Genomic DNA, 24,759 nt, shown 5'->3' with positions numbered 1-24,759 from the left:
GTATTGACTAATGTATTGACTGTTTCTTTGTTTAGTTACATGGACTGATGTATTGACTGTTTCTTTGTTTAGTTACATGGACTGATGTATTGACTGTTTTTTTAAGGCTGTTGTAATTGTGTACTGTGGTATCGATGACTATTGTGGATGCATTTTTTGAATTTTTCTATTACCATACAAGGAGTAAACAAATCAGTTGTTCAGTTGTTCAGTTGTCCATCGTAAAAGCTAATTTTAAAAAAACAGAGCGAGACATTGTAAATGGAAAATTAATTGTTCATAAGTGACAAACTCCCACAATTCATATCATGCATTATTGCCACAGTTAGGACACGACCTACGATTGTGCCCGTGTTGCTTACAAAGACCACATAACCTACGTGATGTAATAGTTTCAACCTCATCCATCTCGTTCCGTATTCTTGTAGACTTTGGACGACCCTTTGCCCGCAACATATTTTTATCTGGTATTACCACAAGACCTGCATTGTTGGGTGGAATTGCTTGCTCATTGCCGATTGGTTGCCATGGAAATGAGTATGCCTTTACCAAGTTTGACATCTTGAATACATCATCTATATATTATCGATAATTTCGACGAATGGATAACGCTGCAGCAACGGCGTGACTACAAGGATATTTAAATGCTTTAAATTGTCCACATTGGCATGTACGAGCAGTAAGGTTAACAACATATGTCCTTTCAAACCCTGCATCCACCTCAAAAATAGTTTCATCAACATTATATGTACGCACAGTATGCATTGTTGCCACGGATTCATTATGTGTCAAAGATTCAATCACATTTTTGCAATAACTATGACCAGATTCAAGTTGCCTACAAGCCGATTGACCTCTGTGCACGCAATATTGAACCAATCTACTGTATGTAAATTTTACCAGACCAGTAATGGGCATGTTTCTTGCTCCCTTTAACACTCTATTTATGGATTCTGCCAAGTTTGTTGTCATATGCCCAAATCTTCGTCCATCAAGGTCATGTGCACGCGACCACTTTTCCTTAGGGATGGCATCAATCCATTCCGCTACCTGCCTGCTTGTGTCTCGAAATCGTGCTAGCGACCTCTCAAAATCCACCATGCAAGGAGTATATCCTGCGAACAATTTAAAAAACACACATAGTTGACGCTTAACGAAAAAACTACAATTATTTAATTCAACAATCATAGTGTGCAACATACCTATATTCATCAGGCTAGCCTTCAATTTGTCATTTCTAAATCGTTGATTAAAATTTCTTGCAACATGTCACAGACAAAACACATGAAATGCATGGGGTGGCTGCCATAGGGGATTATTTTCAACAGCCGATAATATGCTAACATGCCGGTCTGAAATTAGACATATATTATCCGCTTGAGTGACGTGCTGACGAAGATTGGTAAGGAAGTATGACCAAGCCTCCAATGTCTCACCCTCAACAACGACAAATGCAAGTGGCACACATTCATTATTACCATCTTGAGCTGTGGTAATCAATAACTTTCCCTTATATTTCCCGTATAGATGAGTGCCATCAATTTGTATCATTGGTTTGCAAAATTTAAATGCCTCGCAACATTGTCTGAAAGTCCAGAAACAACGAACAAATACACGTTTTCCAGAAACCAACTGCCCCCAACAAAACAATCCTTTGTTTGAATATTGTAAAAAGAACCTGGTGAAAAACGAAGCATATATTCACACCAGTTGGGTAAAAATGCACAGGACTCCTCCCAATCACCATATAACATTGCCATTGCTTTCTGTTTCGCATACCATGCCTTTCGATATGAAACTTTGAATCCATATGAATGCGTTATCCTCTCCTGAACGAGCGAAATGGCCACTGAAGGTTCCTTTTTTATCATCTCTGAATCACAAAAGCTGAATATAAACATTAACAGAACAACAGGTATATCAACTGCAATTTTAATCAGCTTTTTAATTTGAAATTACGTACCTACTACAAGTGCTGCAATAACGTCAGAATCAAGTTGTCGATGATCTTGAGAAATATGGTCATTCAAGCAATTGTGCTTCCCACCCCATTTCGTCACCTTCCAATTTTCACCATACGTTGGTTTAATTACCCTAACCCTCCACGGGCAACCTTGGACGTGTGCACAACATTTCATGCTTAATTTTGTGGGAGTGCTCTCAACCACAATTGCTTCTTGATGCTCCTTCATGAGGTAGCGCTTGATTGCCATCTGAGCCTCTTTTTTGGATGTAAATTGTTGGTTAACAAACAACTTTTCTCCCAATTGCCAAGGACCCTGGATTGAACCCGAACTCTGCGTCCATGATTGTGCCTCACTCGGATAATCCCAATCAATATATGTGTAATGTGGAATTTCTGACCAAAAAGGATCAACAGGTGCATCGCCTACATGTACTACGTAATAATAATAATAGAATTGAATTATTTTCTTAATCAAAAATTGCAACAACCAAACTGTCAGTATATTAATTGATAGCATACCTTCAGGATGTTCTGGTACTTGACTCGATGTTGTGCCATGATGTACAACGATACGAGACTCCCCCAAATCATGCACTGGTTGAAGTTCAGTACCAGACCTGCCACATTCTTCGTCATTGTCCGATGCACTCGCATCCTCTAAAAGAAGACGATCCTCTATTGCAATATTTTCCTCATCATCTTCGTCATACTCCTCATCCATAACCCAAGTAGGGTCATGTTCATCTTCCTCAGACATGTTAACAGCAGGAACAGCAGGAACAACAGATGATGATGCATTAAGAGGAGAAGTAGACCTAACTGACCTCATTGGTATGACAACTTCCTCCGCGGTTGTAGTATCCACATACAACTCTAAGAAATCCTTTCTACACTGGTTCAAGAACTCTTCCATTACCATATCGATGTCTTCATCATCGACCACTTGCAAGCTAATGTATTGTTCACGTTGCCATAACCTTGCCGTGACAAGAGTGATCAATTGGTTGTCTTGAAGACATAATTTTTGACGTATTTTCTGATGCAGCTCAACAACCGTTGAGTTTCGTTTAATACGTGATGGCCTTTTCTCCCCTACAGAAATAACACCACGACGACCTTCTTCTTTCCTACCGTTAAAATATAGAACGACACGAATAGTATCAGAATTCGCACTCATTTTTAAAAACAAACAACTTTAAAAGATAAAACAAAATATGAGTAAACAAGTGCAAACTATCAGAGAGTTTAGCATGACAATGACAGAATTGTGAAGAGTGTGTAGGGGGGTGGGTGTTTAAATAGCAGTCAGTTTAGTCACTCACGCCCATATTTGGGCGTGTCAACCCACTGAACACGCCTTATCTTAGGCGTGACCACACACGCCCTACGTAGGTCGTGTTTCCTTCACAAGCTCACGCCCCAAATGGGTGTGCCTCTCTCCATCAGAACACGCCCCATGTGGGCGTGTTTGGGTGCTATAGATTCGTAATTTTCTGCAAAACGACAACTTATTCGTAATTTTTTATTAAAAAAGTAATAAATTAATTCTTTTACCTGCCTATATAGATATATCTCTACAAGGTATCCAACTAAATTTTTGAACATCAAACCCCTCCAAAGTCCCACAAGGCTGAAACATAGGGGACCAAACACCATGGGATTTTTTTCTTCCAATTTTACACATATTCAAATGCTTATTTCACATTCCTATATCCAAGACATCAATAATCCATCATCAATTCAATTTTTTAAACTAATTTATTTCCCACCACAACATGCTAACAAATTTCAAGACTTAAATCAACAAAATAAAACCATAGAATTAAAGGTTTCTTACCTATAGTTGCTATTCCAAGGTCCAAAGAACAAAACCTAAGCTTTGCTCACTCAAAAGCTCCACTTTTTCACAAGGGTGAATAGTGCCCCAAATTTGGGGTGCGGAAGAACTTTCTCCACAAGCAAAATTAGCTCAAATTAAGTGGTGGAATGAATTCATTGGGTGGTTTACTATCGATTTCATGTAATGAACTTTGTGACTTGGTTGAAGATTGAAGGAGAAATCAAAAGAAAAAAAAAACTTAAAACCTAACCCCCTTTTCCCATGGAATGTCGAGCAACATAGAGAGAAATGGAGAAAATGAGACAGTGGCGGGACGATGGAAAACATTAAAGTAGTTGTAAAGTTAATTTATTTCAACTGGGTAAAGGTTTATCTATCTACACACCTCCATTTATTACCAAACTTTATCTAATGGACTAGAATATTTTTCTAGTCATATTTTTAACTTTACTTTCACTTTTTCGGATAACTTTGTTTACCTGCATTTTTACCCTTAACTGTCATTTTAACTCCTTTTTTACCAAAGTTGACTTTATTTCTTTTACTTCTAATTATTCTTCAATATTAAATCCACAATTACTAGTAAGAGTTATTATAGCCTATAGTATTTAATGCCTTAATGAGATTTTGAAACCAATGGATAAAAACATGTTCATATTTATGATCCAAAATTTGTGTCTTTACAATCTCATTATACTTTCCAATTGTAAAAAACCGTCATCCATTTGTGAAAAATTCTAGAGAAGAAAAAAGGCAACACAATTAAGGGCTATAAATATTAGATTGGCTGGAGAATGACAGTAAGTCTCATGTATACCAATTAAGCAATCGCAAGAGTCTTTATCTTGATTCTACATATGAGTTTTTAGGCTATTACTTTCTGTCTCATCCGAGCTTTCGATCCCCATTGCAATCTTTCTAGCTCTATCTTCTAACTTCTGATCAAATTATGTGGTTTACGAAACTCTAATATCTGAGGTATATATTGGGTAGACACCACACTCTTTGATGTTGGAGATCGAAACACACAAATCCAAAAACAAGAGAAAGATAACAGAGATTTGACATGATAATTTATCCTGGTTCATCCAATGTAGATTAACTTATCTGTACTATATTTACTTTACCGACACTCGTTGCAAGTCATTCGGTTTACAAAAAAAATATAAATAGGATTAGATAACCCTAACAACAATTATTCATGAACCAAAGTACAAACTACTACGAAAAAAATAAAATTACAATAAATCAGAAACTACAACGATACCTGGCCTCCGCTGGGACGGCTTCCCCAAACCCTAGCCCGCTCACCTAGGAGCTGGACCCTAGTTACCTTTATGGTGAACTCGACAACATAGGCCCTCGTGAGCATGTAGAGTATGAACAGTACCCAACATTTGATACCAATCAAGCCAATCTGATTGGCTCAAAAAGCTTTTGAGTTTTCTACATAGAATCCAAATGACATGTTTAGATATCAGTAATGCACTCATCATCATTGTCCTTGCTTTCTTTAACTTCCTCAGTTATATTGTCACAGGATGGTTCATACCATAGCTACCAGTGTTTCACAGCTCTACAAAAGCTGTTTTGAAACCTTCCCATCTTTCATTCAATTTCTTCCGCTTAGACAGGGCAGCAGCGTATGAGAATTCTGATTTCTCAATCTCCAGCTTTAGCTTTTTGCTTTCACGTACCCAATTCCAGGCATCACCTTCCAATTTCTTCTTTTCTACATCACATCTTTCCAGGTTCTCCTTCAACATGGTTTTTTTCAACTCAACAGTTTCTCTCTGTTCAACTAGAATTCGAATCTCTTCATCCAGCTTTTTAGCCTCTTCGTCGAGACCTTCGGTTTCAAACTTACATTTGCACATTTCTTTGTTCACTAAATCCCGCCGTTTCTTAGCATTTGTCCCTTGCTGTTCAAGTTTTTTTGTTTGTTTCAAACGGATAATGTGATCTTGGACTACTTGTTGAGTCGAGTTAAATTCACTGAACACATCCTCAATAGAGGATTTCATGCTTTGAACAAGCTTCGCAACATGTGGAGTAACTTTTTCATCCGATCCCTGTTCTATGCATTGCAAAGATATACTTAATTGTTGTTGTAGTTCGAAGTCACCGAGAATGGACTCAAGCGAGTTTTGCAATAGGCATTCAAGATTATGCAAAGCTTCTGTTACAGCAACATCGCTTGTAGAAGAGGTTGCTTTTGCTGATGAGGACTTTCCACTAATTGCCAACAGAGTGCTTTCAAGTTCAACAAAGGGATCATTATCTGATCCATTTTGACCTTCAGGTTTGTCAATATCCATTGGTTTATTCTCTTTTTCATGGTATGGTTCTATAACAATTTGATCATGGGTGTCAAAATGAACAATGCTTTGTCCCCCTTGTACATTTTGATTTTCTTCTGGATGCTTGGCCTCTTCAATATATGTTGTCCAATGAAAGTTGTTTTCATTTGGCATGCCCTTAATATGCAATCCAGCATCAGATTCAGTTGGTGTTACTTCATTTCCTTTGATTTTGACCTACACAACATAATTATCATATTGGCTATAAATGATGAGTTTTATAAGAGTTATATTGTAGGAAAAATGTAACGTTATAGAGTTTCGTTTTGCGTGCTATAATTTTTATTTTTTTTCCTTTTTTTTTCAAAAAGTGTAGGTCCCACAAAATATTGTGTGTGTAGGAAAGTTTGTTGTGTTATGTTAAATGAAAAATGCAAACTCCATAAATGATATGGTTGAAAAAGTCATGAGATACATTGAGATCACATAGAATTGGACGCATTTTATTCTTTATTTAAGTAGCGAGTATTTTCATTTAGTTTCATTTTAGTTAGTTTTATATTACTAGTGAGTTTTATCGATATAGGTGAGTCTTGATGATGAAATCTTGAAAAATAGAATTTGAATACTGATAAGTCTTAATTAGTGCCTTAATCAATAGTTGAAAGAGTTAATTAGAGACCTATAATAACTCCACCAAAGAGGCATCTTTATAAGAGAGTCCTATGGGGGCGTTTAGTTGAGAATTTTTTTTTTGAATAATAGAAAAATGTAATTACTAAGGAAATAGTTGAAAAGTGAGTTTGGTAGGAAAATATAAAAAAAAAGTTGTTTAGTTGACCGAAATATTACCAAGGAAATTTAGTTAAATTTGCAAAATCTATGTTCGGGAGAAACTTCGCACCTGTTTTTTCACTTCCCCATTTATCTCAAAATACCACATCTCAAGTGATATTCTGTAACAGTGAATTTCATCCAAAAATCAACATAAACGTCATTTCTCCATCTATCTTATTTACCTAGTATTTTTTGAAAAAACCTAAACCAAATGTGATATTTTCTAATATCCACTTACACTTTCCCATCAACGGAAAAATCAGTTGTAAAAAATGCAAGTGCTATATTTTGTATTTTTAAGATAGATTACGAAGTTTTTCAAAGTAAAATCAAAGAACCCCCTGACTTACAGCATCGGTGGAGTCCGTAGTATTTTCCTTGCTAGTAGATTTGATGCTGTCTTCCACATTAGAATAATGGCCTTTCCTCTCATTATCTTCTTCAGCCGAATCTGGTTCAGCCACAGCTGAGTATGGGTCTAATTCTGTGACCAAATATAAGCAAAATAATAAGTTGGTGAAAAGAATAGATTTGAGACTTGTTGGAGGAAAACCGAAAGTGATATAATTGGTTGAAAGGCAGTACTAAAAAATTAAAGAACAACAAAAATTGCAAGAAAACATCTTTAATTGTCACATAAAAGGAATAAAATGTTGATGATCCAAGTCTTGTGATTCTTTTAATCTTGCTATTATATTTTTCTTCCACTAAAGAAGAAAGAGAACATTACCAAAATAAACTTCTATAAATAAAAGAAAGAGAATAAAAAGTTGCATACCGACTATTCCATCAGTTCCTTCAATTGTTGTCAAGGTAATGCTTCGTCCTGATTCAACCTCCAACCCCTTCTTCAAGTCCATTTTCTTATCTGAATCCAAGTCCATTTCCGGTAAAACATTGTGCAGCTCTGAAACACTTATGAGGCGTACTCCACACTCTTTAATACAGATCGAACCATCAACTTCCCCCGTATCATTTGAAACAAAGAAGTCAAAACGAACCTTTGGTTCATAATATTTGAGAATGCCATCACAATGAAATGGATCATACCATACATAAACATGATCCGACTTCAATTCCGTTATATCAGTCCTTAGCCATGTAACCTTTGTACCTTCCGCCATGGGGCATTCACATTTTATTTTAGTGCCATGCTTCTTCTCTCCACGGACTGGAGAAAGAACAACAGAGTAAATGAAGCCCAGCAAGTTGGAACGGTTAGGAAGTTCAATGGTAATTGAGGTCTCTTTTGTTCTATAATTGACCTGACTTGGGACTCCGCTTCCTGGTAAACAAACCTCAACACTGTTATAATTCAAGCTGAGAACGTACACGCCGAAATTTCTTACTATCACATTTTGAAATGCTGCACACATCATTGTTAAATGGAGGCTTTCCTCAATGCATTTGAGTGAATGTCCATCCAATTTCAATCCATTCTTGAATGAAATGTGTTTGGCCTTTCCTAACATCTTTTTTGCCAAACTCTTTAAATTTGACATGGACACCAATGACTTGCAATTAACGGCATATAACTGTTTGATGAGGGCTGGAAGCTCTGGTAGGCACGGAAGCTTCCTGCAATTTTCCAATGACAGAATTTCAAGCTCTTGAAGATCCTTGATGCTTTCAGGCAACTTTGTCACATTGCTTCCATCTAGCCTTAATTCCTGTAATGTTTTTGATAAGATGCTGATGTTGTCGGGGAGTTCAAACAAGCAACTACACTCTTTTAAATGTAGTATTTGTAGAAATTGTAAGCCATCAAACAAGTCATGTAGCTGCTGTTTGTCAATTACCAGTCCACTGTCAGAAAGCTTCAGCTCCCTAAGGGATTTAAGGCAAGATAACTCCTTTGGAAGATGCCCGAGTCTTAAACCCTCTAGATTAAGCCATTTAAGATTCTTTAGAAGCCCAATTGATGTGTCCAATCTTTGGATTCCTGTATTGCTTAAATCCAAGTTTTCTAGTAATTCAGAAGACACTGCAAATTCCCCCAGACTTGAGCAGCCAATGACACTGATCGTCTCCAGAGATTTTAAATGCTTCTTGCCTTTAACACTCTTAAGATTTATACACCTATCCAGTAACAAAGTAACAAGTGTATCAGCCGATAAAACAGAATCATGAAGATCATACAAACTCTCACAACCGGAGAGATTCACCCATTTTAGTCTTGACGCCTTAGACAAATCCGGAAGATTTTCAAACTTTTTGCTGTCACTTAGGTCGATTCCCTCCAAATTATCAAGTTCCTGTTACAATTCAAAAGGTGACATCAAAATGGAAAATCGTCTTGAATAATGTGAGAGAATAATATAAACCATTAAAAAGACCATCGTCCAACACCTTAAGATTTTGGATTAAGATGATTCTTTACATGGTATCAGAGTTTCATTGACCCAATGTCACAAGTTCAATCCTCACTACCTCATTTTCTAGTGGAATTAAAATAAGCACAAGGTAAAACCAACAAATTTTGAGCCTGTATAATATTCACACTTCAAGTCCAAAGAGCTCTTGTGTGAGGAGTTGTGTTAGAAAATAATATAAATCATTAAAAATATCTTCACTCAACACCTTAAGGTTTTGCACTGATATGGTTCTGTACAAATAAAAAAAGATTAAAGTAAGGTAAGCATAAGTACGTTTACATGTTTACCTGTGTTCCCTGCCAAAGTTGTTTGACATTACTGTGCGGCATGCGAATCTCAACAAGTAACTTAGCACAAAAAGGTGATGGAAGAGACTCAAATGGGTATCCAGTCCACTCAACATACCTCAATTTGTCAGAAAATGGCTTAAGAACCTCAGGAAGGTCGATGTATGTATTACTAGAACGTCTCCGACCAGAAGGAATATATAATTTAAGAAATCTTAAGGATTCCATCTTTGTGAATGTATCAGCAGGCAAACGTAAATCTTTAATTTGAGATAAATCTAATGTTATGCCTTCAATTGCATCAGTCCCCTGACAAAACAACAAAAGTAAAAAACGGTATCAGATTAGCTACAATTTTTATATAAAAAACATGTCTTGTAAGAAGTATGTTTTTCTTTTCCTTAATTACCTTGTTTTTCTCAATTACTTCACGAGCTTCACTATCCCTCAATCGGCTACGTCTTCCAGGATTTTTTCCATCTTCTCTACGTACTATTTCCAAACCCATTATTTGTAGCAAGTTATGCATTTGTATTCTTTTGCTATTTGAAATAGTTATCAAAGCTTTGTCTTCAAGGACTACTATTCCGCTAGTTGCTTCCAAACCACAGGCATCTAGTATTGATTGGACATGATCTTTCTCTTTTCCTTCGAAAAAAAATGCTATGTCTAGAAAAATTTTCTTCTCTGAATCATCTAACCCATCATCATAGCTCACTTGTAACAAGTCCTGAATTCCCTTATTTGGATACGTGTTGAGTTTTCTGAGAGTACTAACCCAAAAGGTAGTATCTTTGGAACGAAGATATGAACCCAAAACTTTAAGAGCTAATGGAACTCCACCTGCATAATCAACTGCCTTGTCTGAGAGATCCTCGTAACCAATTTGGGGTTTGCTTTGTTCGAAGGCTTTTAAGCAAAAAAACTCCATAGATTCTGCACGTTCCCATTCCTCTACCTCGTATATCCAATCAACATTTTTTTGAAGCAATTGCCTGTCCCTTGTTGTTATGATGAGTTTACTAGAGGGACTTAGGTAACCGTACTCTCTACACAAATCTTCAATTTGATCTAACTTATCCACATCATCAAGTACAATGAAAACTTTTTTATCTTTGAGCATGCTGAATGAGGATTTTACAACATTAGATGTGGAAATTTCTTCTTTTAATAGCTCAGATAGAAGCTTACCAAGGGAATGTTCCTTTGCATTGGCCACCACGAAGCAGGTATTGTCATATTGGGGAAAGAGTTTGGCAAACAACACTTTAGCAATGGTCGTCTTACCTACTCCGCCCATGCCCCAAATTCCAATTTTTCGAATTTTTATCATTAATGATTCAACATTTCTACAGTTTTTTTCAATTACAATGCCTTTTTGTTGTATAGGTTCCCTCAAGTCCAGCTTTTGCAGTACATCATTCACAATGTTTTCGATGAGTTGATTCTCGTCCCTAGCATATGTGACAAAAGGAAATATTACTTAAATTTATCACAAACGGGAAAATTAATTTTAATAATTTTTTAGTATAAATTTTAGGAAAAAATTCAAAAAAAAACCCATATAATTTCTTTTAGAATCACTTACTCCCTTATGGTTATTTTTTTTTTATTTACTCCCATACAAATTTCTTCATCTAGTCAATCTTTTAACTCTGTTAAAAATTAATTAAACTGTCAATTTCACCCTTGTAAAAAGAAACATTGCAGATATAAGAATTTCATACGACAATGTTATTTTTCTTTTTTTTCATCAAATTCTGATTATTTTCTAAAATCTATATCATACTGTCAAAAATCTTTCATCCCAATGATGTTGAGAGAAAAATTACAATGAAAAATGCATGTTAGCAACTAATTTTGATCTTCCAATAAGACAATATTTACAACATAGTTAGCAAGAATGGACGTTTAACTTAGAACTATTATTTTTCTTCTTACAAATTTATATAGGGCTTTACTAATCTTATGTTGTAGGAGAGAAGTTCTCTCTTACCATAGAGACATTCATGAGTGGGGTCCACTCATTTATAAAAAATAAAAAAATGAAAATTAAACTACACGGAAATCAATGAGTGTGTAGAAAAGAGTCTTATCTTATGTTGCATAAGAATAATATTTCCCATTTATATATCTTTAGTAAAACTGACTTGACTTGAGTTTGATAAATGCATTAATATCTTAAATTTTATAGATAAAATTAAAGATTATTTAAGTAATCAGTTTATATGTAAATATTAATTTTATTCTGGGTTCCAAAATTAAAATGAAAAAAATGTGAGCCAAAGATAAGTAACAAAGAAAATAAAAATGTGGGAAAAAATACTAATATCTTAAGGAGTAGATTGGTCTATTGATATACATCACTCACCAAAATTATGCTCAAAGCTATAAGCAAATATGAGAAGCAAATTAACCGCGAATAAAATATTAAAATATAAAAAAAATTCAAATAAATGAGGAGCCAATTGTGTCAAAATAAAGAGTTCAATTTAAGTTAAATACTAAATTATTACGATGGAGGTATGAGTTTGAACATGTAATATATGTTTGATTATTTGCCTTAGCATTATAATAAATTAATAATACATAATTTATAGTGGAGTTGAATAAAAAAATTGTTACAGTGTGAATTTTCATATCAAGAAGTTGAAAAAGGTGAGTAAGAACACAATAATAGATAGTCTGGTAGTGATTCTTTTTATAGGGATAAAATAGATAGTTTAATTTAATTTTTAACAGTGTTAGAAGGTGAAATTGGTGAAAAAAATAATTATAGTAGATAAATGATAAAAAATAAACCTTAAGGGGGTAAGTCATTCTAAGAGAAACTACAATGCGGTGTTTGGTTGAGGAGAAATTTTGTGAATGATAGGGAAATGTTATAGATAGGGAAATGGTTGAAAAGTGAGATAGGTAGGAAAATGTAATAAAAAGTTGTTTGGTTGGGAAAAATTTTACCAAGAAAATTAAGTAACTTTTATGAAATCTATGTTTGGTTGTAGATAAAATATAGATGAGAAAACAAGTTAATATTACCAAAATAACCCTGTACAGTCATAATTTTTAATCAGTACCCTTTACCCAATTTCATCTCCCAACGTCTATATGTCATCTCCCAACGTCTATTTGCCAAAGACCATATCTTCAAAAAAAGGAAAAAATCTCTTTCCTTGTAATCGATCTGTGTAAAATAAGAAAGAGAGAAGGATTTAGAATGAAGAGGAAGGAAGAATGCCAAATTTGGTGCTAAAAGTTTTGTGACTTTTTTGTTGTGAATTGAAAATCTGGAGTGCATTATGCTGAGCTAGTAATAGTAGTCTCTTTCATGGTTGCAGCTTGCTTGCAGTTGGGGATGGTTAGATTGAGAAATGAGTTAAGAGGGTACCATGGTCATCGATGGGTTGCCAAATTTTAACAGATAGGTAGATAATTCATAATACCATGGTGGAAGTGGGTAAATTTGGCCTGCTTTTTTGGCTCAGATAGCCTTGCAAATGGTTTAACTAGGGAAGTGAGATAGATAGCAATGTAAGAAACCTGTTGAACCAAACACTATAAACCAACAAACCCACTTCCAATTTACCCATCTTTCTCCACAAAATCCAGGAACCAAACACCCCCTAAGGGGATTTTTGAACTTTTCCTTAAATTTTATACACATATTTTTTAGTAAATTTTATTATCATTTAATTATAGGGTCCCTTGGATCTGCAGCAGTGGCAGACAATTTTATCTATCACAAACACAACAATCTGGTACTCAATTGTTTTAAAAAAAAAATAAAAATTTCAGAATCCTCATGCAAATTCTGGGAGAAATAAAAAAATTTGTATCTGTGGCAGACAAAAGTATTTCTGTCACAACTGCAGAAATACTTTTGCCTTAATTATATATTATCATATTTATTTAATTATAAAGTTTTTTTTTTTTTTTTTAAAGCTAAGGGAGAATGAGAAATGCAGATTGAAGGATCTAATACCTATCACATAACTACATTCCCTTGATCACAAGGGGAGATACCGCTTGAAGTACATTCTACCCGTAGCAATCGTGTCTCAAAAAATTATTTACGATAAAAACTATTTTAAAGATTATTTTTTTTCTTGATTTATTATCAAACAATTAAATGAAAATGTAAAATATATATATATATATATATATATATATATATATATATATATATATATATATATATATATATATATAAAAGGTTATTTTTATAAATTTTTTGTTTAACTCTTATAAACTATACTATATCTTACCGGTCATACACTTTTGATTGAAGTTTGACGAGTCATACTTAGTATAATTTATAAATTTGTAAGAAATTTTTTTATTAATATAACCTCTCTATATATATATATATATGAGGCATGATCCTTTGACACTGATATCAAATTTAAAGTTTAACACCTCATCTGAGAGTCGTTAGATCAAAAAATATCAACGACTCTGATTTATAAGCATGTTATACCATTGATATTTTTTGATCTAACGGCTCTCAGACGAGGTGTCAAACTTTAAATTTGACACCGGTGTCAAAGGATCCTACCTCTATATATATATATATATATATATATATATATATATATATATATATATATTGGCTGCAAAAGTTAGTTAGAGATAGAGAGGGAGAGTACTTATGGTTTCGAGAGCCCCATCCAGATATATTGGCTGCTTCAGTGAGAGCAGTTCTCCACCTAAGTACAATTCGTTTGTTGGATTCGCTGTCTTTGTCCCCAAAATCTCGCTCATGTTTGGCGAATGCTTTCTCGTAACTACCCGTCTGGTGCCTTACGTGTGATGGATCTGTTTTATAGAAAACAGGTATAACAACTTGACCATGATCTTTTCTGCATTGTAGTATTTTGTAGAGTTCTTCCAAGCACCATTTTGAGGTTGCATAATTTTCCGAGAAAATAACAACCGATATATGCGAGTCCTTGATCGCCTTGGCAAGTGTTGGCCAGACATCTTCTCCTCTTGGAATATCATAATCTATGAACGTTCTGATTGGTTTGACTTTATTCAGAGCATTGTGAAGATGGCTAACGAAGGTGGTGCGTATGTCCTCTCCTCTAAAGCTAAGAAATACGTCATGCTTTTTGCTAGAGGAAGACATACCCTCATTATTCATGGCGATCGAGTGCAAAGAATGAACATGATCTTCTTCTTTTATGGGCTTGGATAGCTACATGAAATGTTCAATAACTAATGGTCTTAGTTTAAAATATTAATAAAATATTATGCCTTAACGTACGGTTGCTTAATTTTGTTGAGTTGACTTTGGTATTAGTTTGTTTATGCCGGAGCTTTCTGATGGCTGACAATTTTATTTTATTTTTTGTTAAGTGAAATATAACAACTTGATTTATTCTATTAACTAATTTCGAAAAAATTAATGATTTGTTAAGCACATCTCTTGTAATTTAGCTCCAATGGTCTGGCCCGGATCTGTATGTGTCTGTAATCATTTGTATTTCAGATTAATAGAAGAAAGAATCATGGCATGTTACTTAAGACTCATAGACATGCAAGCCAGGGCACTCAGTAAATAGTTGTCTATATAATAATTGTTCATCTATTACTAGGTTTGAAATTGGATTGAGTGACAAATGGAATGGAAGTTTGCAAAGCATTAGATTAGGAATGAGTGGCTATAGTTTATCCGTTCTCTATGATCGACAGGCTTGGTAAGTTCCAAGAAGAAGCCCCTTCATATCATGTAAGTGTTGCGTGGAATAAATATGCATTGACCTTGCCATTGCCAATTGTACGTGAATGCACAAGAACAGATCATTCCTTGGTAAAACGGTCATTTAAATTAAATTATATATCCAAAGGATCTCATGTGCTGAGCATGGTACAAATATCAATGACGAGGGAAGACCGTACAATAACATTATAATGCGATGTCATGAAACTCGGTCAGAGATCCGGTATGACACTCGATTATTAGTTTATTGGTTCAATTAATGAATTATTGGTTTAATCAGTTGAATCAGATAAATACATGTGTTCTGTCTTGGAGACAGAGATGTCCAGCCCAAGGTTGGAATTTATATATATATATTATATAAATTGTGTAGACAATTTATTGGTTATGAATAAGAAGTTTGGTAGTGAAAATGTGCGTCTTTTCGTCGACAAACAAATGTATCTTTTCATCCTAAAGGATGTGTTGTTTCATCCTAAGAGACGTGTTGTTTCATCTTAACGGACGTGTTGTTTCATCCTTGAATGTGTGTCTTTTCATATTGAACGAATGTGTCTTTTCGTGTCCAATGGATGTGTTGTTTCGTCGTCGAATAGGTTCCCTTTGAAACGTGATCTTATGTTATCTATAAATAGACACTGACACCTTCAGAAAATGAATCCAATTTTTCTGCACTGAAACTCTGCCGGAATTTTTCTCCTTCCGGTTTTGCATGTTCCTTTTCATACTCCGGTGTAGTTTTCTCTGGCATTCAGTTGTGTTCATTTGGGCTGTTGATTGGTAGTGCCACCATTCTTCAGACGAAATCCGTTCTATCTTGGGAGACAAGTGTCCATCAACCTTTGGCATCTGTGAGGGGGCAAATTGTTGTAAGGAGACACGTTCTGTGGGCTCGGATTTACTCCTCTGATACTGCATATCATTATCACTCTGTTTCATATATCCGACAAGTAAGTCTGTTCTTATTTTATTTATAATTGCGCAGTGATAATTCTGATCATCTAACTCCTCTGCTTTATACATGGGTTCAAATCTCTAAGTGATATAACATCACCCACTGTCTTCAATAACAATCTTAAGACAATTTGGTGTTTTGAAGTGTGAGACACTTAGGGTGCTGGTTAATGCTTAACTGAGGCATAAGTTGCAGGCTCAGTCGGGCTTATGTGCTTAGGGTAATAGTGCTAGGTTGGTTGCATGAGATGCACCACTAAGTGACAAGGAGTTGTCAACCTAATGTTAAGAGAGGGTATGAGATACTTTTGATAAGGATCAACCCATTATTTAAATTAATCTTGCGATCACAGACGGGGGTTAAAATAAATAATCGCACTCTTAATCTCACTAAGGTAAAATCTAAAAGTAGATTAACACTAAGTCAAATGGTAAGGGTCATTGACTTAGATAAAATAGTGGGAGGGGAAAATATTTAAAGTCTTTAATAATTTGTTTTTACTACATGTCTATATATTAATTAAATTATCTTTACATCTTTTCAGTTTTTAGTATTACTAATCCACTGTCACTGCGCTCAATACTCGATACGAACAAACTGACCGGTTCAAACTTTATGGACTGGTATCGAAACTTGAGAATTGTTCTTAGGGCCGAAAAGATAGCTCACGTTCTAGATGCTGTATTACCCGTGGCTCCTAGGGAAGGGGAAGATGGGTTCGCGGAATTTGATTTCGAGGCCCACAAACAGCACATGGATGACAATGTGATGGCAGTCTGCATTATGTTGGCATCCATGTCGCCTGAACTGCAACAGCAGCTTGAGCATATGGATGCTCCCTCTATTATCCTGCATCTCAAGGAGTTGTATGATATTAAAGGCAGGCATGAAAGGTATGAGGCCTCTAGAGAATTGTTCTCTTGTAGGATGTCTGTGAGCAGTCATGTTCTTAAGATGATCGGACACATTGAGAAGCTAGGAAATCTAGGCTTCATCATGGATGCCGAGCTAAGTAATGACTTAGTCCTCACCTCACTTCCACCTTCCTTTAGTCTATTCATTATGAATTACAACGTGCATGGGATGCTTGTGAGAGGTATGAGGCCTCTCAATCAGCCTGATTATCTTAAGAACATGACTGCTAACAGACATGTTCTCATACATCCTGTAAGAGAACAGTTCTCTAGAGGCCTCATATCTCTCATGCCTGCCTTTAACGTCATACAACTCCTTGAGATGTAAGACAATAGAGGGAGCATCCATATGCTCATGCTGCTTTTGCAGCTCAGGCGACATGGATGCCAACATGATGCATACTGCCATCGCATTGTCATCCATGTGTTGTTTGTGGGCCTCGAAATCATATTCCGCGAACCCATCTTCCCCTTCCCTAGGAGCTACGGGTAATGCACCATCAAGAACGTAGGCAATCTTTTCGGCCCTAAGAACAATTCTCAGGTTCCGATACCAGTCCATAAAGTTTGAACCGGTCAGTTTATTCGTATCAAGTATTGAGCGCAGTGACAGTGGATTAGTCATACTAAAAACTGAAAAATGTAAAGAAAGATCAATTAATATATATTGTCGTGTTACAATTTATTAAAGACTTTAAATAAATTGCCCCTCCCACTATTTTATCTACGTCAATGACCCTTACCATTTGACTTAGGGTTAATCTACTTTTAGATTTTACCTTAGTGAGATTAAGAGTGTGATTATTTATTTTAACCCCCGTCTGAGACCGCAAGATTAATTTAAATAATGGGTTGATCCTTATCAACAGCATCTCATACCCTCTCTTAACATTAGGTTGACAACTCCTTGTCACTTAGTGGTGCTTCTCATGCAACCAACCTAGCATTATTACCCTAAGCCCATAAGCTCGGCTGAGCCTACAACTTATGCCTCAGTTAAGCATTAACCAGCACCCTAAGTGTCTAACACTTCTAATACTACTCCTACTCAACGAAACAGTGGGTCCCAACTGAGTTGTGGAGCACCATTATGTAGAGGAGGTTCGAGTAATATTGGTGGTGGAAGGTAATCATATGCTTAATTATTTATTCCTTTTAAGGGTTCCTTTTATTAAGGGATTTTATTAGGTCTCATCAAACGCATTAATATATTTTCATGCTAGTCGTAACCTATGTCATACATCTAACGGTTTAGACTAGTCGCAATTGGACGTGCATAATAATAATACAAACGCGATTTGTCCAATTCATGCATACTAGATGTCATAAGCCATAAAGCATACATATCGCGATATACTATCTCATGCATGCTAGTCGTACAAAACATACATGCAAATAAAACAATTTATTTTGAGATAGTCATGGCGCTCGATCTTTTGTCCATCTTGCTTCTCAAGCCACGGCTTTTTGTCGTCTATAGGCCACTAGCCTATTTTCTCTAATTACAATTAAAGAAACTCCAAAACATCTTGGAGGGACAAAATTTAAAATACAAAATTTAAAAATCAAATTACAACTCTAATTTAAAGAGCAAAAATTACACATTAATTTTAAAAATTCAAAATTTAAATTTCGGGCACCATGACCATCCCCTTCCTCTTTTGCACCTGAAATGTTAGATAACTCACAAGTACAAAATATTATCATATAATATGTTTATCACATATGTCTTGATATTTAACATTTAAACATCAAAACAAAAAATTAAAATTCAAACTTTCTTAGATTTCTCAATTAGCCGAATTATATATAACAATTAATATAATTCAAATTTTATTGACTCTTTCTCAAAGAACATAAAATTCAAACCATGCATGTAGCCATCTACTCTTGATGGCCGAACCATATACTAATGTATATGAGATTAATTTTCGAAAAATTTTATGACATGCTTAGCACATGAAACAATTCATGAAAAATAAGAAAACAATCAAGGTGTTCAAAACACCTTTCATGGTCGAACTCCACCTTTCAAAAAGGTGTTTCCTTTTAAAACTTTCATAAAGAAAAGAATGATAACCATGAATACATATGGATATATGAACACAGCAATCAAATTAAGATGTTCATAAAAATGAAACTTTAACCGTTTAAAGTATTGTAAATTAAAATCCATAAATAAAAATTGAATCTTTAACTCCTTAAAGAAATTTTAACCGTGAGAAACATGCTCACAAACAAGGTATCATCACCCGTCTATGGTAAAGTAATCGGGCACTGATACCACTTGAAAGTAGAATTGAATTGGCCTTGAAGGCCGAAACATGCGTGAGGGAAAAACAAAATTTTTCGCAAGCGGAACACACATGCATATCAAGATACATACTTTAAGACGTATGTCATACCTTGTTCGTGAAAACTCAAGATGATCAAGGTAGGTCTGAAGGGTTCAGACCCTCTAACGTTGATCCACACCACCCGCGTCTAGATACAGGAACTCCTTCCAGTAAGGTCGCCGATTGATCACCACACTAAGGCTTGCTATGCGCTCAATGTTTGATGTAGGAGGCTAGGTAAAAGTGTTTAGAAGAGTGAAGTGTTCTAAGAGAACCCTCACAAAGTGGCGCACATAGGAGAAGAGAAAAGGCTTGGTCTTTTCAAAAACCTGAGGAGGAACTTACTAACCACTTAGCACCTAAGAGGAGCCATTTAAGTTTAAAAAACAAATCAGATTTTTCTCCTAAAAATCTGATCTAGGTGGCGCCAAATGGGGAGAGAATAAGTGGAGTTGTTGCATTTCAAAAATGCCAACAATATCCTAGAATATTCTCATGAGACTAAGTTCAAAACCTAGTCAGAAATCTGATCATGAATCATCATATATTCAACTATATGGTGCGCCCCATATAGCCTAAAAGGTGACCAGATACATTTGAGTTAGTTGCATTTCAAACTTGAATCAACTCACTCAAATATTCTCCCAACAGACCAAATCTTCTGAAGTTGATTCTGGTAATCAAATCTAGCCAAAATCAGCACCCCATTATCCTTGGATTATGCCCAAAAGATCTCCTCCTGATATGTTCCAACAAGATCTCGTCTTATCCTTTTGTTATGAAACAACTTTTCATAGCCAATTCAAATTCGAATTTCAAACATTTGAATTCAAACTTTCAAACACTTAAATTTTAAATTCAAATTCAAATTCTAAATTCAAATTCAAATTTCAAATTTCAAATTTCAAATTTCAAATTGCAAAATTCAAATTCAAAATTCAAAATTCAAATTTCAAATTCAAAATTCAAAATTCAAATTCAAAATTCAAAATTCGAATTTCAAAATTCAAATTCAAAATTCAAATTTCAAAATTCAAATTCAAAATTCAAATTTCAAATTTCAAATTCAAATTTCAAAATTTAAACATTTGATAATTAATTTAACTAATTAAATTAATTAGTAATGTCTTGGACTATCCAAGCCCATTACTTTGATCCATGTACCCTCCACCTTATCTGTGGAGTTCCAAACTACTTCTTGGGCTAATAACAATTGTTAGGCCCAATACCTTTAATGCTAGAGCATCTAGACAATTAGGTGTTAGTGTGTGACCCATTAGGTCCAACATAGCCACTGACATAAATGGGCTTGGGCCCAATAAGCCCACAACCCATCTAATGACAACACAGAGCACTAGCAATGCTTTGTTGCCCCAGAACTAGTTAGATTAATGACTTGATCATCCTATTACACATATTTGGTTGCCGTATATATTTTCTTTCGTCTCGGTTACCTTCCCATAAAACCTAGGGTAAGGAAGCGTATAACCCCTGTGGTTTAGGGTAAGCTTTATTAGAAATAAGGAATCTTCAATTTACTGACTCTAAAGGCAGATCATCTCATGATCTCTTTTACTATGCATAGATTCCCGAGTCCCTGTAAATGTCATCCCGATTTCTCCGGTTTACAGATAAACTAATTTCTCACAGAGATTTGACGAATTCCTTCAGCTTATCACCCTAGCCCTGTGTTCTTTCAAGACAAGCCCAACAGTATACCTATGAGTCTCCATGTTTCTAGCAGACAAGGTATACAATCAAAGCATGCCTTCTAGAACACAGTCTAGGTAATAACTTCTGGTCTAAGGAAAGACATACCCAAATATAAAGAGACTATTTTAATGATACTCTCTGTGAGAGTTCCTCATAGAGTCTCTTTGTGGGTCTGTTCAGTGCGAGCTATACCCTTATAGGTCCACCCACGACTTTAGCTAAGACATCTCCATATCTGTAGCTTATGAGGTCTTTACCTTGCATCCCAATACAAGTAGATAAGTCGTGCTAGTCTTACCCGAAATCACTGATCCCCATTCTCAGTGTCTCTAGACTAGGAACATAAAATTAGGAATAAACATGCAGTATCCTTGAATCCTCATGATCGTGATCTCATCACAGATACTCAAGAGATACCTATTTTATTCCAAGGGGTTTATCCAGTTACTCATATAAATATTAACAATAATATTGAGACAAAATATGAAACAGGATAAATAGTGCTTTTATTTAATTGCGACAATATAAAAGGTCTACATATGTCCTAATCTAATTAAAAGATTGTATCTAGGACATCCATATACTAACAGAGGAATTGTCTAGACTACCTGAAGAGTGTGAAGGATAAAAAGCATGGTGATGCTTCTACCTCAGGTGTTTACATGATTGAGATAAATTATTCTTGTGCTAATCCGACTTCATGGGTATTGGATACCGGTTGTGGTTCTCATAATCTGCAATGAGTTTCATATATGGCTTATCTTAGATATTTGAATGGGCTTTATTTCAATGGATGATATAGTCCAGTAGAGTTTGAAATATTGCAAGTATATGAAAGTGTTGGTTATCACATAATGCTTGTCACGGTTTGGCGGTTGTGTAGTTTGATTTTTATTATTATTATTATTATTTTTTGGGAGGCACCATTGTGGTGTAAAGATGGGAACCAAAACATTTGGTTTTGATTTAAAAAATAAATAAATAGGACTACTGTTTATAACTCCCGTCATGTGGTTTGGTTGTCATTGTTTTGAAAATGTTTATTGGAATTATAATAAAAAATGGTGAGTATGAGAAATGAGATATATTTATGGTTTGAATTGATTGTTTTATTATTTATGATGTGACATAATTAATTCTTGTGATAGTGATATAAATGACCTATATATGTGTTTTAGTCACGAGTTATGAACAACTGAAATGCTATGGAAAATTTTTATGAATCAATATCTTGTTCTTTGTGAAATGCTTTATATATACATGCCTGGTTATTTGAAAATTCAAAAATATAAGCAATTGGCTTTATATGCATGTATGGATGTGTCAATGCATTGAATTGATATTATGATGTTAGATGTTAATTACTTGTCTCTGGAAACTTGTTTTCCTGAGTATATTGATTACATGGGAAAGCCATGTATTTTTTGACATTCAATTATATATAGTAGTACACATGGATTTGATGGTACATATAACCACATTTGATATCCATTAAATCATGATTTATAAATGGGAAAGTTTTGACTTTATGAATTAGGCAAGTGATAATTCTTACTTAAAAATGCACTATGTGCTTTGATGGATATAAAAGCCTTATATTGGTGAAATATTTGATACTATGTGAACTCGAAAGAGCTATCATGATAGCATGATCAAGGTCAATAGAAGACTTTGAATATTGTAAATGACATGATAATTGTATATTATTTTATGGTTAAATTGGAATTTATTATTTGGTATATGTGTTAGAGCCAAACAATGTTTAGTAGGAAAAATAAATGCTTAAGGAGAAATTGAGGGAGAGATTATGATGACCCCTCGAGGAGTTCTGTTTGGAGTGAAGTATTATACACCAAATGATTGCTCCTCCTTATGCTTCACAATCCAATGGGATTGCTGAGAGAAAGACCCATACATTAAATAAAATGATCTTGTTGATGTATGGTTTGTGGGGGAAAGTCATTTAATGAAAAATTATATATAAATCAGTAAAGTACCCCACAAGAAAATTAAGAACATCCCCTATGAAATATGGAAAGGTAGGGAGCCTACCTTGAATTATCTTGAAGTATGGAGGTGTTCGACAAATAGCATACCATACGACATATGGAAAGGAAAGAAGCCATCCCTGAAATACTTTAGAGTGTAGGGTGCTTGGCTAAGGTTGCGGTTCCTAAACCTAAAAGGTTAAAAATCGGACCTAAAATCGTGGATTGTGTATTCATCGGTTATGCACTTAATAATAGTGCTTATTGGTTTCTAGTTTGTAAATCTGATGTTTCAAATATACACGTTAATACGGTTATTGAGTCAAGGGAAGTTACTTTCTTTGAAGACGTATTTCCGTATAAGAAAAATACATGAATCAAGTGGTAATAATGATAATCAGGTTGTGATACCTCAGGATGCTACAACTGATACTGATCCTGTAGAGGATGTAGAAGATGAACCTAGACGTAGCAAGAGGCAAAGGACCGCCACATCCTTTGGACCTGATTTTATGACATATTTATTAGAAAATGAGCCTCGGACGTATAAAGAACCTATAACGTCCCCAGAAGGACCATTCTGGGAAGAGGCTATCAATAGTGAGATAGAGTCTACCTTGTCCAACCACACTTGGGAATTAGTAAATCTTCCTCCTGGCAATAAGCCTTTAGGAAGTAAGTGAGTGTTCAAAAAAAAACGATGAAAGAGAATGGCACTATTGATAAATATAAAGCTAGGCTTGTGGTAAAAGGCTACAGGCAACGTGAAGGTCTCGATTATTTCGATACTTATTCACCTGTTACAAGGATCACATCCATTAGGATGTTGATCGCGGTAGCTGCATTGAATGGATGTTTAAACTGCCTTCTTAAACGGCGACCTGGAAGAAGAGATATATTTAGAACAACCTGAAGGTTTCGTTGTTCCAGGACAAGAACGGAAAGTTTGTCGCTTAATAAAATCCCTTTACGGGTTAAAGCAAGCTCCAAAACAATGGCATGAAAAATTTGACAAAGTTATGTTGTCAAATGGTTTTCGAATTAATGAATGTGACAAATGTGTCTATGTTCGAAATACTGAAAAAAGGGTTTGTCATTGTCTGTCTTTATGTAGACGACATGTTGATCATGGGTAGTAATAATCAAATGATTAATGCTACTAAACAATTACTTAAAAGTAAGTTTGATATGAAAGATATGAGGATAGTAGACGTTATCCTAGGTATTAAAATCCATAGAACATCTGCACGGTTGGCCTTATCACAAGCTCACTATATAGCTAAGGTTCTTGAGAAATTCAAAAGTTTGAATATAACACCTGTGACGAACCCTGTAGATTCTAATCTTAGTTTATTAAAGAACACTGGTAAAGCTACAGCACAAAAGCTATATGCTCAAGTGTTAGGAAGCCTTATGTATGTTATGAACTGTACCAGATCTACAAGTGGATCACCGGCTCTAACGAGAAGGGTATTGTGATGCAAATTGGATCACCGGCTCTGATGACACTAGATCTACAAGTGGAT

General features: G+C 35.0%; 1 protein-coding gene across 1 annotated transcript; it reads right to left on the bottom strand.

The window, feature by feature from the left end:
• Positions 1-5,374: 5,374 nt before the first annotated feature.
• Positions 5,375-14,733, bottom strand: LOC133299570 (disease resistance protein RML1A-like). The gene is made up of 6 exons (XM_061499036.1): positions 14,252-14,733; positions 10,015-11,059; positions 9,606-9,914; positions 7,722-9,198; positions 7,294-7,394; positions 5,375-6,343 (listed from the first exon to the last, which is right to left on the bottom strand). The coding sequence occupies exons 1-6, from the start codon at positions 14,731-14,733 to the stop codon at positions 5,375-5,377; spliced, it is 4,383 nt and encodes a 1,460-aa protein (XP_061355020.1).
• Positions 14,734-24,759: the final 10,026 nt, after the last annotated feature.

This window comes from Gastrolobium bilobum, unplaced genomic scaffold (assembly GCF_033153095.1).
Source record: "Gastrolobium bilobum isolate Gb01-03AN ecotype WA unplaced genomic scaffold, APGP_CSIRO_Gbil_v1 utg12922, whole genome shotgun sequence".
Classification (NCBI taxonomy): domain Eukaryota; kingdom Viridiplantae; phylum Streptophyta; class Magnoliopsida; order Fabales; family Fabaceae; genus Gastrolobium; species Gastrolobium bilobum.
This window is presented reverse-complemented; position numbering and strand designations above follow the sequence as displayed.